This window comes from Astatotilapia calliptera, unplaced genomic scaffold, assembly GCF_900246225.1.
Source record: "Astatotilapia calliptera unplaced genomic scaffold, fAstCal1.2 U_scaffold_4, whole genome shotgun sequence".
In the NCBI taxonomy this organism is placed as follows: domain Eukaryota; kingdom Metazoa; phylum Chordata; class Actinopteri; order Cichliformes; family Cichlidae; genus Astatotilapia; species Astatotilapia calliptera.
Window position 1 is genome coordinate 380,196 of NW_020535778.1, and position 12,279 is coordinate 392,474.

At 41.7% G+C, this 12,279-nt stretch overlaps 1 protein-coding gene across 1 annotated transcript; it reads left to right on the top strand.

Annotated features, from left to right (window-relative positions):
• The first annotated feature begins 6,660 nt into the window (after nucleotides 1–6,660).
• On the top strand, nucleotides 6,661–10,579 carry LOC113018083 (arachidonate 12-lipoxygenase, 12R-type-like). Its single transcript, XM_026161151.1, has 8 exons — nucleotides 6,661–6,700; nucleotides 6,870–7,032; nucleotides 7,913–8,111; nucleotides 8,257–8,335; nucleotides 8,858–8,974; nucleotides 9,064–9,167; nucleotides 9,766–9,932; nucleotides 10,105–10,579. The coding sequence occupies exons 2-8, from the start codon at nucleotides 6,895–6,897 to the stop codon at nucleotides 10,216–10,218; spliced, it is 918 nt and encodes a 305-aa protein (XP_026016936.1). The 5' UTR covers nucleotides 6,661–6,700; nucleotides 6,870–6,894; the 3' UTR covers nucleotides 10,219–10,579.
• The last annotated feature ends 1,700 nt before the right edge of the window (nucleotides 10,580–12,279 follow it).

The window sequence follows — 12,279 nt, forward strand, 5'->3', positions numbered from 1 at the left end:
TAACGAGTAACTTGAAGTAACTGAGTTACTTTTGAGAGAAGTAACTAGTAATGTAACTAAGTTACTATTTTAAAGTAACTTACCCAACACTGGTCAAGGATAGAGGAGCATATGGTTAACAAGGTGTTGGCAAAGTCCTCAACCATATGAGAGGTAAAACAATCAAATGTAGTGGATGCAGAATTCAAAAAAGAAGCAGAAAAATTTGACACAGTTTCAGCATTAACTGTACGCATAGGGCGAAGGAGGGCCTCAAAGTGCAATTCAGTATTACCTAAGTCAAAGATGACCGGGCATTGTTTAGATCCTTGATGCAAATGTCCAAGCCATATGAAAAGACCAGGTCAAGGGTATGGCCTTTAGCATGGGTTGGTTCATTAACCCAGTTAATGCAAGAAAATCTTTAGCCAATGGGTCGTTCTTACAGCAGACATGTATATTAAAATTGCCAGTAATAAGAACACAGCCATATTTAAAAGAACAGATCCTAAAAAGTCAGCGAATTCAGAGATGAAAGTCTTGTTGTATTTAGGCGGACGATAGACCACAACACACAGAGTAGTCAAAGAGCCAGTCATCTCCAATAGCTGTGCTTCAAAGCTAGGGTAGGTTGGGGAGGGTAGCAGCCGAACTTTGTTTGTTTTTAAAAACCGAAGCTAAGCCACCACCTCTGCCAGTGAGCCTCGGCGAGCTAAAAAAGACACAGTCTGGAGGGAGAAGCTCAGAGAAGGGGATGAACTCACCGGGAGAAGTCCACGTCTCCGTCAGGAGTAAAACGTCCAGTCCCGCGGCGAGGAAAAAGTCATTTAAAAGAAAAGCCTTGTTCGTCAGCGACCTGACATTAAATAAAGCCATCCGTTTTTAGATGGGTTTATTTGTGGTGAGTATAAAGTTTCATAGAAATCCCTAATACTCACCACAAATAAACCCATCTAAAAATGAAATTGATCTGTTTCTTGACAACGTAACTCTTCCAAAATTACTAGACAGTCAAGCAATGGAACTGGATTCGCCACTGACGCCAAGTGAACTCCAGGAAGCCCTGATAAGTATGCCCAATAATAAGGCTCCAGGTCCAGACGGCTTCCCTGCAGAATTCTACAAAGAATTCTGGACAATTTTGGCACCAGTATTCCACAGCATGTTGCAGGAAATCGAGGAAAAGGGCAGACTACCACCAAATATGAATTCTGCCAACATTAGTCTCCTGCTAAAACCAGGCAAAGACCCTTTATTTCCCTCAAGCTATCGTCCAATTTCTCTTTTAAATGTAGACCTTAAAATAATCTGCAAAGCTCTCTCAAAGAGATTAGAGAAAATGACCCCCCTCTTAATTCATCCTGACCAAACTGGTTTCATAAAAGGTCGGCACTCCTCAACAAACACTCGTAGATTACTTAATTTAATAGACTACTCATACGATAAAAACATCGAAACCATAATATTATCTCTAGATGCAGAAAAAGCATTTGACAGAGTTAATTGGAAATTTTTATTCGCAACTTTACACAAATTTGGTTTTGGAAACTCTTTCATAAACTGGATAAGAATATTATACAATTCCCCAACGGCTCGTATCAGAACAAATGACCAGACATCCTCCAGCTTCTGTCTCCTGAGGGGCACCAGGCAGGGATGCCCACTCTCCCCTTCACTTTTTGCAATTTTTATCGAACCTCTAGCAGCAGCATTTAGACAGGCTACAACAATTAAGGGCATAACATGTAAGAACATAGAACATAAAATCAGTCTCTATGCGGATGATGTGTTGCTTTTTCTGCAAAACACACAAACCAACCTCTCTGAGGTAATTACTCTAATAAACTGGTTTTCAAGAGTTTCAGATTATTCAATTAACTGGCCAAAATCTACAGTTCTCCCCATTAACTGCTCCTTCCATAATTCTTCCTCTGCCCCACTGCAATCCGGAAATATTAAATATTTAGGTATTAATGTCTCTCCTAAGCTTTCAGACTTAACTAAACTAAACCACATCCCACTTCTAAAGAAAGTAGAAGGCGATCTGACTAGATGGAAATCTTTACCCATATCACTCATGGGAAGGGTCGCCACTATAAAAATGATGATCTTGCCAAAAATAAATTACTTATTTTTGATGATCCCTAACAAACAATCACAAGATTGGTTCAGATCTCTGGATTCATATATTTCCAAATTCCTTTGGAAAGATAAACCCCCGCGTATTAGCTTAAAAACGCTACAAAGAACCAAGGATAGAGGAGGATTAGATCTGCCTAATTTTCACCAATACTTCTTAGCCAACAGGCTTCAGTTCATCTCAGAATGGTTAAAACATACCTTCTTAGTTGAGCCCTGGCTAGATGTTGAACAGGCACTATGCAAGGATCTAGAGATTTCAGACCTACCATTTATTAGCTCAAACATCAAAAGACATGAATGCTTTAAAAGTATCAACATCAGCTTTTCTCTAACAGCATGGTGGGAGTTTCTAAAAATAATGGAGTCTTCATTAATCCCATGCAAACGTACACCTATCTGGAATAACCCTGACATATTACAAAACAATAATATGATTAATTTCCCAGAATGGAGTTGTAAAGGAATTAAATACTTAGAACATATATTAGAGGGAACAGAATTTATTCCATTTGACAGACTAGTTGAACAATATGGGATCAACAAGACAAGGTTTTTAGAATATCAACAAATTAAATCCATAGTAAAAAAGAAATTTAACCTCAGTCAAGTTGAATTACAAACATCACTAAGTGCGGCACATTTTTTTACTCTTAAATCCCCCAAATTATTATCTAAAATATACAGAACACTTTCTAAATTAGATGAATCAATATCCCTTCCTACTGCAAAGTGGGAAGCAGATTTATCAGTCAACCTAGACCAAAACTTCTGGTCTCAGATTTGCTTAAAAACTTTCAAATTAATTAAAAATCCCAGTCTGCAATTAATACAATACAAAATACTTCATAGAGTGCACTATACAGGTCATCGGATGTTCAAGATGGGCTTTACATCTTCCAACAACTGCTCACACTGTCAAGGCAATACACCAGACAATTACATCCACGCTCTTTGGTTCTGTCCACCAGTGCAAAAGTTTTGGCGCGAGATATGTGAAGACTTATCAAAGTGTCTGAAATGTAACATTCCAACTTCCCCCTTAGTGTGTCTACTGGGCAGCTTAGATAATGTCACTTCACAAAAGAATATAGCCCATATGATCTTCACTGCCCTATGCATAGCCAAGAAAACAGTCCTCATGAACTGGAAAAATAAAAATAATCTTAATTCTAACCAATATAGAAATTATCTATTAGATTACATTAGTCTTGACACAGCCTCTGCCACCACATTAGATCAATTGCTCTGGGCCCCTTTTATCAGCTCCATCACCTAGTGGGGGTGGGGGGTCATAGTTTGGTCCCGCCTTCACTGTTGTGATTGGTGAGGGGGTAGAGACAGGCTTAGGGCGTCGGGGGGTTCCCCGGAGGCATCTTCCTTGGGGGGCTCAACCCGGGGTAGCGGTCACGTCCGGTTGGGGGCTCTGTTGGCTCTCAGGTGACTGTTTCCTCGCGGCTGTGTGCAGCGGGGCTAGGGGAGGGTCTGTGCTGACGGACGTGGGTTACTGACCTGGCAACCTGGCTGCCCCTGGGTGGGTCCGGGATGGGCGTGAAGTTCTGGGGGCGCTCCGTCTCTGGGCTGGGGCCCGGGCCGGGCCTCGGGGGCTTGGGTCCTGGTTGGTGTGTTGCCGGGGTTGTGGGCGGGTGGGTGCATGGGGGCCCGGCCCTGGAGCAGGGTGCCGCCGGTGCGTCGAGCCGCCTGGGGGGCTCTTCATCTGGTGGGGGGGATGGTCACATCTCGCAGGAGCTTTCTTCTCTTCAGGAACTCTCTGCGGGAGGGGGAGATACAGGAGAGGTGGAGGAAGATCTCAGCCTGGGCGTTTACCGTCTTATGTAGTCTGGAAGATGTGTGGATGGTGGGGTGGGTGCAGTTTTCTCTGTGGTGGGGTTGGGTGGACTGTCCAGGGCTCTGTGGAGCCGGAGGGCGCTACTGCACTGGGCCCCGGTCTGATGGGCCTGGGCCCCCCTTCCCTGGCGGGTCGCGGAGGGTGGGAGTGCCTACTGGGGTCAGCGGGGGAGCTGGCCCCAGGGAGGGGTTACCTGCCCCTCCCTTCCTTCCCTCCCCATCTCCAGCTGCCTCCCTCTTCCCGCTCCTCCACAACCACCCACACATGCAGGGCCTTGGAGTGGGGGTATGTCACCAGGGTGCAGAGGAGGCTACCCCCCCCCCCCCCCCCCCCCCGTCCCCTTCTGGCTGCCTCTGCCTCAATTTTATCCCACAACTTAGACATTCACATTATTCACACTCTCATTACACATACATATAGGATCTTGGGGGTGGGCACAATCACGGAGTCCAATTTACCATCAGGGTGTATACCTCACCCCTGACGTCGTTGCCCACCTCTCAATTTTAAATACACTTAGTCATTGAGGGCTAGCAGGAGGGACTATGCGCTTACCTGCTGCTCCTTGGCAGGTAGCTCCATGCCCTCCTGGGTTTTAATTGCACCTTAGAACACATATGCATCAACACTACAATGAGCGGGTGGAGGGAGGTTTGGAGTCTTCTCCCACCCCCATTCTCTGCGGCCTGCTGGAGCGGGAGGGCTAGTAGGAGGAGTTGGCCGTCCGACTGCGGTCTGGGGTGTGGGGCCTCCCTGCTGCTGCGGAGTTGGGGTGGTCTGCCTCTCCCCACCGCAGGGAAAAGGGTAACACCACCTGGGTCTGGGTGCAATTCCCCCCTCCAGGGACAAGGGTACCTAGACCCGGTTTGTAGAGTACGCTTGGGGAGTGTGATTGTGTGTACAGCGTCTCTTTATGTCTGTCTCCACGTTGGTTGAGTGTGGAGTGAATGCATATGAGAGCATGAGGGTGGGAATGGATGTTTGTGTCTGTGTGTGCCTGTATGTCTGTGTCTATATGTCAGGTTGGGTATCAGACGCCACCTCTCTGGGGACACCTCAGGCCCCCCAAGGTTTGGAGGCCTATCTCCACCCACCACCACTTCCCCTGCCGGTGGCGGACTCCCTCAGGTGTCGGTGTGTTGGTGGTTCTTTGTGTCTGGGGGTGGGCGTCCGGGTACACACCGGCTCACTCCTTGGCGGCCGCTTGTCGGGGCCTGGGGCCTGGGGCTCGCTCGGGCCCCTTTGGAGGTGGGGTGCCCCCGGCCTCTCGGCCTGGGGCTCGGTCACTCAGGCGCAGCTGGGGGCCGGCGGAGCTCACGGGCGCGTCACTGCAACTCCCCCTGACTTCTGCTCCGCGGCTGCTGGGCGAGCCCTCATCTGGGACTCTCCTCAGCTCTTACTGGAACAGTGGCGCGGCTGCCCCTCTGTTGGTCTTCCATGGTCTCTTGTGTTCTGGGGGCCTCTGGATGTCTGGAGTTTTGATCTCCTCCATACCCGCTTCACACCCTGGAGGACGGGGCTGTGGCCCCCCCACACTCCCTAGCAGATCATTACATGGAGAAACCTTTGGAATGCAAGCATGCTGATCCACACAGGTATGCACACATGGGTATTCACAGACGCGGACTAAAGCTTTCTTGGCTGCTACCTCAAAGCACACTGTGCGCTGTCTATCTTGCGTGCTGCACAATATCGTTTATTATTTAGTAAATATTGATATCTATGGCTAGCTAGTTTATTGTGATGGTGCTTTGTTTTCTCTATTATTATGTTGCTCTTTGTTGTTTGCTGTCTCCTCTGTTTGTTTTTTTTGTTTGTTTGTTTTTTTTTCTCCATACAGGTGACCCAGGAGTTCTTTTTTTTTTTTTTTTTCTCTCTCTTCCCCCCCCTTCTCACCGTCTCTTCTCCCCTTTGGTTTTCTTTCTTTCTCTCCCCCTCTTTCTCTCATTCATTCCCCCTGTCCTATTTATTAAAAAAAAAAAAAAAAAAAAAATGACAAAGGATGAACTGAAGCTCTGCCATCACGTAATGTCGCATACTGCTGTTTCTGATGTCATTTAAAAAATAAAAAAAAAAAATAAAAAAATAAAGCCATCCGTGTCCGAGGAGCTAGGTCACCAGCGGTGGCACGTCGCAGGACGCTGAGGTTGTTGTGATGGACGCCACGACCGGAGGACGTTATCCAGGACCGAACAGGGAGGCAAGCCACTGGAAGGGCAGGGTAGGTTTGAACTGAAAAACTGTAACTACCCAACTTTGTGGCTTAATGCCTTCACATCTGGAACTGGTGCATCCTAACGTGCATGACCTGAAATCATCTTACGTGAGAAAAAAAACACCACATAACTGACAGTTTGTTTATCAGTTTTGGGACTGGTACAACAAATACTAAGTCAGTTCCTGAGAACTCACAGTTTTTTTGTGCCAGATATTCTCATCCATTTTAGAGCTCCTGGGTTAAAGTATAGTGTTTCTTTAGAATTATGTGAAGTTTCGGTAACACCCAGATTGTCTCTTTCACACTGTTTTCCTGGCTGTGTTCCAATGCTCTTTCAAACATGCAGGAACATGGATTTTTCCTCTAAATACCAAAGACACAAAAACACTCACACACACACACGACACGGACATGACACCCCCACAAAAACTGTATATAAAGAGATACATCAAGTGTTGATTTTTCATACCCATGGAGCAGAGCTTCAAAGCACCATCTTGGTCTCACTAGCAAAGGTAAGATCTTATTTCGAAAAAGGAGCTTAGAAGGTAAGGGTTAATTTTCAATCATTCAAAACAAGTGCAATTAATAATTTAATAATTATTTCTTACAGTATATTTTCTGCCATTATCATTTTTATTTAATCAGTACTGTGAATAGTTATTAAAATTCTCTTCTCATCAGGAATTGTGTACTTTCAAGAGTGAAAATGGGCGATTACGAAGTGGTCTTGTTCACTGGAGATCTAGCATGTGCTGGTACTCACAATAAAGTCTTGATTAAGCTTGTCGGCACAGCAGGGACGAGTGAATTCGTAAACTTCAAATCAAACTTCCAGAGAGGACAAGTAAGCCTGAAATATCTTTTTCCATGTTTAACCCCCAAATAACAAAGTTATTTTTGTGACTAATATGAGCTAGTGACCCCATTATATTTTATATGGCATTTTTGAATGGTTGTATTTGTGTTTTTTTACACGTGTACTGTTTAATTGATGACATGAATTCAGAATTTTATGACAGACATTATGACATTTTATAATTTCAATACTTACAGTTTTACCATTCTCATGCAAAGAAAGAGTTTAAAAAGACAAACTGTATAAACAAAATGCTATCAGGAGCAAGCATTTTTAAGTAATGTTTTTCAGTAGCAAGTATAATTTGTATCTGCCATAAGTATTTGGTGTAGAAAAAGCAAAAAGGTCCCATGAATGGAAAATTTTGAAAGACATGGCAACCATTGTATTTTAAAACAAACTATGATCATTAATATATATTTTAATATAATCAAAAAAATAATAATAACAATAATAATAATAATAATAATAATAATAATAATAATAATAATAATAATAATATATGAAAACTCATGCGTCAAACTTGGGTCTCTGGCATGAAAAACATTGATTTGCTCCTCCACCAATTTTTTTTGAATTTTGAAGGGCTGCTTTTCTTGCTTTTTATAAATAGACATGAATCAATACTCATGAGAGCTAGCTGATTTAAAGTCTTAGTCATAGACATGCAAAAAATACAATAAACACAAATAAAATGTATGCTCAGCAACACAAATCAATAGATTAAAGTAAATTGTGACTTTTTCACAAACTGCCAGGAGACTGGATTGGAGGATGCAGCCTAGGATTGTTTTGTTTTGTTTAGTTTTTTATGATGATCTTGATCTCCTGTAGATTTTTCAGAGACATTCTATCATTAATATTCCAGAAAACATGGTTAACTGTCTCCTGCCCAACCCTCCTTGGAGATCTGGTGCTCATAGAGCTAATGAAAAAGGATTTGTTTGTCCAACTCTCATGGTATCCTGCCAAGGTGGAAGTCATTTCCCCTATGGATAAGACCTACAGCTTTCCAATTTATCACTGGATCACTGACAGCAAGGTGCACTACTTTAGAGAGGGGACAGGTTTGTAGACATGTTTGTCTGACATCATGTATGTATTTCAAGATATAAAATAATAATACAAAACTATAATTAGGATTGAGCAAATTCCAACCAATACAGTATTTGAAATGAGTTTGAACATGCCATTTTTCTTTCATCTTTTAAGCAAAAATCGATGATGGTAACCCTCTTCCTGGTGGGTACAGTCGGCAGCAGGACCTGGAGTGGGAACAGAGTGTGTATCGGTAAGAAGTTCAAGGTTTTGTTATAACATTTCTTTACTCAAAGAATAAGGAAACCCAAAATACTCTCCCACAAATGCCAGGATTTAGTAACCTGTTAAATATGCGCTATGCAATTTTTTGGACCGTTATTTTATTATTAGCTTCTGAATAGGTTGTACTTCAACTTGAAAAGAGAACCCTTTCCCTATTCTCTCACAGCCTGTGGAGTGATTTCTAAATACTTGAGATGAATTTTCACAAATATCAAAACGATGTGACATTTATTCTTCAAGAACCTTGGTGTCTTTGTTTTCAGATTCAAAAAGATATACTCTAATTATCACTATTTTAACAAACCTTTGCTTGCTTTCTACCTCCAAGCAAATATGCAGATCACCTGAGAGTCATGGGAATTTTCTGAATGTTGATCTGAGCACCTCTATAATTTTAATTATATTTATGTTTCTATTCTCTACTCAGGTTGCAGATGCATTAGTAATCTATACTCACTAAGTCCCTTACCCCTGTTATTTTCTGTCTTAGCTGGGGTATATATGAAGAGGAAATTCCCCATTGCATTAGGACAGACACTTCACTGCCCTATGATGTCTGCTTCTCTGTAACCAAGAAAACAGAGTTGGCCTACAATTACACGACAGGGTAAAGATATTTTTCATTCATCTGTGTACACATTTATTGACAAGATTAAGCATGCATCTGAAAAAAGTTACTGTGCCTGTGTTTTCTAGACCAGTAGAGCTGGAACTTGCAGAACTACTTGAGTGTAAGAAAAGATTTACTTCTATGGGTGATATCCGTCGTCTTTTTTACGCCCATCACACTAAGACATCAGGTAAAGAAATCTCATTGTTGTAAGTTCAGAATTCTTTTTTAGTGCATGTCCAAAAGCTTTCAAATCCCGATATGACATTGCCTTCAACTTTCCAGTCTATCAGTAGATCACAGAATTTACTACAAATTTTTTCCAAGATTTTACTTAGTGTTGAATTGTTTATTGGTCAGCGGTAACTTTATTGTCCCCAATGGGAAAATGATTTGCAGTATGTCCATACACAGAAACAAAACAAACAAACAAACAAACAAAAAAAAGCCAGAGAGAACAGCCCAAACTTTATCATCAACAAAGTGCAATGTGCAGTACTGATGGCAGCCATCATAATAGCAGCAGGTACAAAGAAAATCTACGTCTCTTGGGCTTCACTGCAGGCACTTTATACCAACGACCAGAGGGAAGCAGCTGAAAATCACTAAAGAGTGGTTTCCGACTTATATGGAAAGTTTCCATTATTTCACCTAAAGAAACAAAAAAGAAATGAAATAAATAATCATAAGTAGATTTTCTGCAAATGTAAAAAATGTGTACCAGTTTTCAGTACGCATATTTTCCTTTTTGTGTGGCCCCACAGTAAAATAATATGTTATTTTTACAGATTATGTCATTCAACACTGGGCGGAAGATCTTTTCTTTGGCTACCAATTTCTGAATGGCATTAACCCCATGATGATCCAACGTTGTGTAGAACTGCCCAAGAACTTTCCTGTTACTGATGAAATGGTCTTCCCTGATGGTCAGAATAAATTGACAGATGAAATGGAGGTAACTGTGTGATTCTCCTGAAATAAAGCAGACTAAGTGTATCATGTATCTGGTTTGTCTTACCTGCATGGATGGCCATGTGATTGTATTAACATGTTAATGTTAAAATTTTCACATAAAGTATGCATGTGTGAGGCCAAACAATTTATTTTGTTTATAAAATTTCAAACAGAAGGGCAACATCTTCCTGTGTGACTACAAACTTTTGGATGGAATCCAAACAAACACCATCAACGAGAAAAAAACAGTACTTGATGGCCCCCCTCGTCCTATTCTGGGAAACTGATGGTAAATTGAAACCGATTGCTATTCAGGTGAGTTTAGCTACAAGTTGATCTACAGAACTTTCCTTCACATTAAGATACAAAACATCTCCCTTCTGAATATAAGCACAATGATGCTTGTGGTACTTTAATTGCTTGTGTTTACACCTAGCTTGAGTTTTCTATTCGAAGCAAAATTAACCACAGGCTGCCCTCCTCCATAATGTTGTTCTGTTGTATGTTCTCTGTGTCATGTATGTTTATCAGCTAAAAATGCAGGGCATGTACTGCATATCCTAGTACCAGTGAAATGAACACAAGCTTCACTTAGTCGTGATGAAGTTGTCATTGTCATGAACCGTGTTGTTCAAGTTACTTGGAAAAAGTAATTAGTTACTTATTACTGATTACGTCTCCAAAAAAGTAATCCTGTTACATTACTGATTACTTATTTTCAAAAGTAATTAGTTACTTATTACTTTGTTGCTTTTAAACATGATGCACAACCTGAATACGTAATAAAGCAATAGACCTTTCAGCCCAATTCTATTTCTCCTGCAAAATCCATCATATAAAATGCACTCAAATGGAAAAGTTTAATTTAATTTAAACCTATTTCCAGCATAAAAATAAAAATAATGTTTTGTGTTTACACTCACTCTTTCAAATAGATGCAAGTAAAACACAGCAATAAATAAATAAAATCAAAGCTAACTCCTGTCACTCTTAAATCTGTTTTCACCTGTTTAGCAGGGAGTGGGGCGGGTGGAGGTTTGCCCGGTGCCACAGCGGTTATGTCAGCGGGGGGATCCGGGGGTTTGTCTGTGAATTTCACATTCCCGTGGCAGCGTGCTTGCTGCTCGCTCAGATTTGAAGTTTAATTTTTTCGCTGTAGAAAGAAGTTTCTTCCCACACAGAATGTACAGCAGATGCTAATGTTTGTGTCACTTTTTACGGAATGAAACTTGAAGTGAGCACTTCCACGCTTTAAACGCTGCATGGTCGTAGTCTCTCCTGCACTCCATATTATCCATTGTTGATTTGCACATGTCCATTGCTGCCACGGACGTCACACGCTTATACGTCATTGTCGCGAGACACTCTCACAAACAATATCATGGTTTAGTAATGCAGTAATGCAGTAACGCAGCATGCTTTACGGGAAAGTAACAGTAATCAAATTACTTTTTTGCAATTCTAATCCCTTACATTACGCGTTACTTGAAAAAAGTAATTGGATTACAGTTTTTTCCCATCTCTGGTCAGGAACATGCTGTGTTACTAAATTACAGTTATCTGGTTAACTGCCTAGATCATGGTTGTTACTGGAGAAAGGAAATGTTAGTTATACATATTTGCATTGTCCCATTATATAATTTACTGATGGATTAGAAACCAGTACCATTTCACAGTATACAAAGTTAGCTGGGGAAGACATTTTGGCAATTCTAACAACAAATGAGAATTTCACCCATATATGACCTGATAAAAATAATGTTACTGTGCAAGGAAAGTATGATTCGGCAGTTTAGAATTGTAAAGTTAGGTCTGTGCCACACATTTCGCCATGGTTAGTTCTTGATATTTGGAAACAGCCAGATAACTTACCGGGTCTGTCAAGAAAACTGGGTGGAGTGGACTCAAAGTCAGGATTCAGAGCCGTTCAAGTTTAGTGCCTTTATTTACAGCATAAACACTAGAGTGGGTATATTGCACTTAGTGATAGGTAGCATGTATTGACTCTCAGCCACCACCTTAAGTAGTGACTTCCTGATGAGATCATCTGTGACAGGGGGTTGATTTCTACAGGGTGCGTGAAGCCAGAGGGAGGAGCTTCTCGTTGAGTTCCACCCACAAACAGACACACAAGCATGGAGAAAGGAGAGAGAGAGACAGAGATAAAACAAAGCCTGTAACAAGCAGCTCAGGGGACTGAGGAACTGGTGACAGGGTCCTCTGTTCCCACTATAAAAGGACATTCCACTTGCTTCCTCAAAGAAAGAAAATGCAACTGTAGGCATGTTTTTCTTTTCTTTCTTCCAGACAAACATTTTACTCACATGCTAGGCACTATCTTCTTAAAA

Excerpts from the sequence above, each read along its gene's own strand:
- LOC113018083 (XM_026161151.1), top strand. The coding sequence starts at position 6,895 with ATGGGCGATTACGAAGTGGTCTTGTTCACTGGAGATCTAGCATGTGCT. Across the intron at positions 8,112-8,256 it reads CTACTTTAGAGAGGGGACAG|CAAAAATCGATGATGGTAAC; the intron begins GTTTGTAGACAT and ends TCATCTTTTAAG. Across the intron at positions 8,336-8,857 it reads TGGGAACAGAGTGTGTATCG|CTGGGGTATATATGAAGAGG; the intron begins GTAAGAAGTTCA and ends TTTCTGTCTTAG.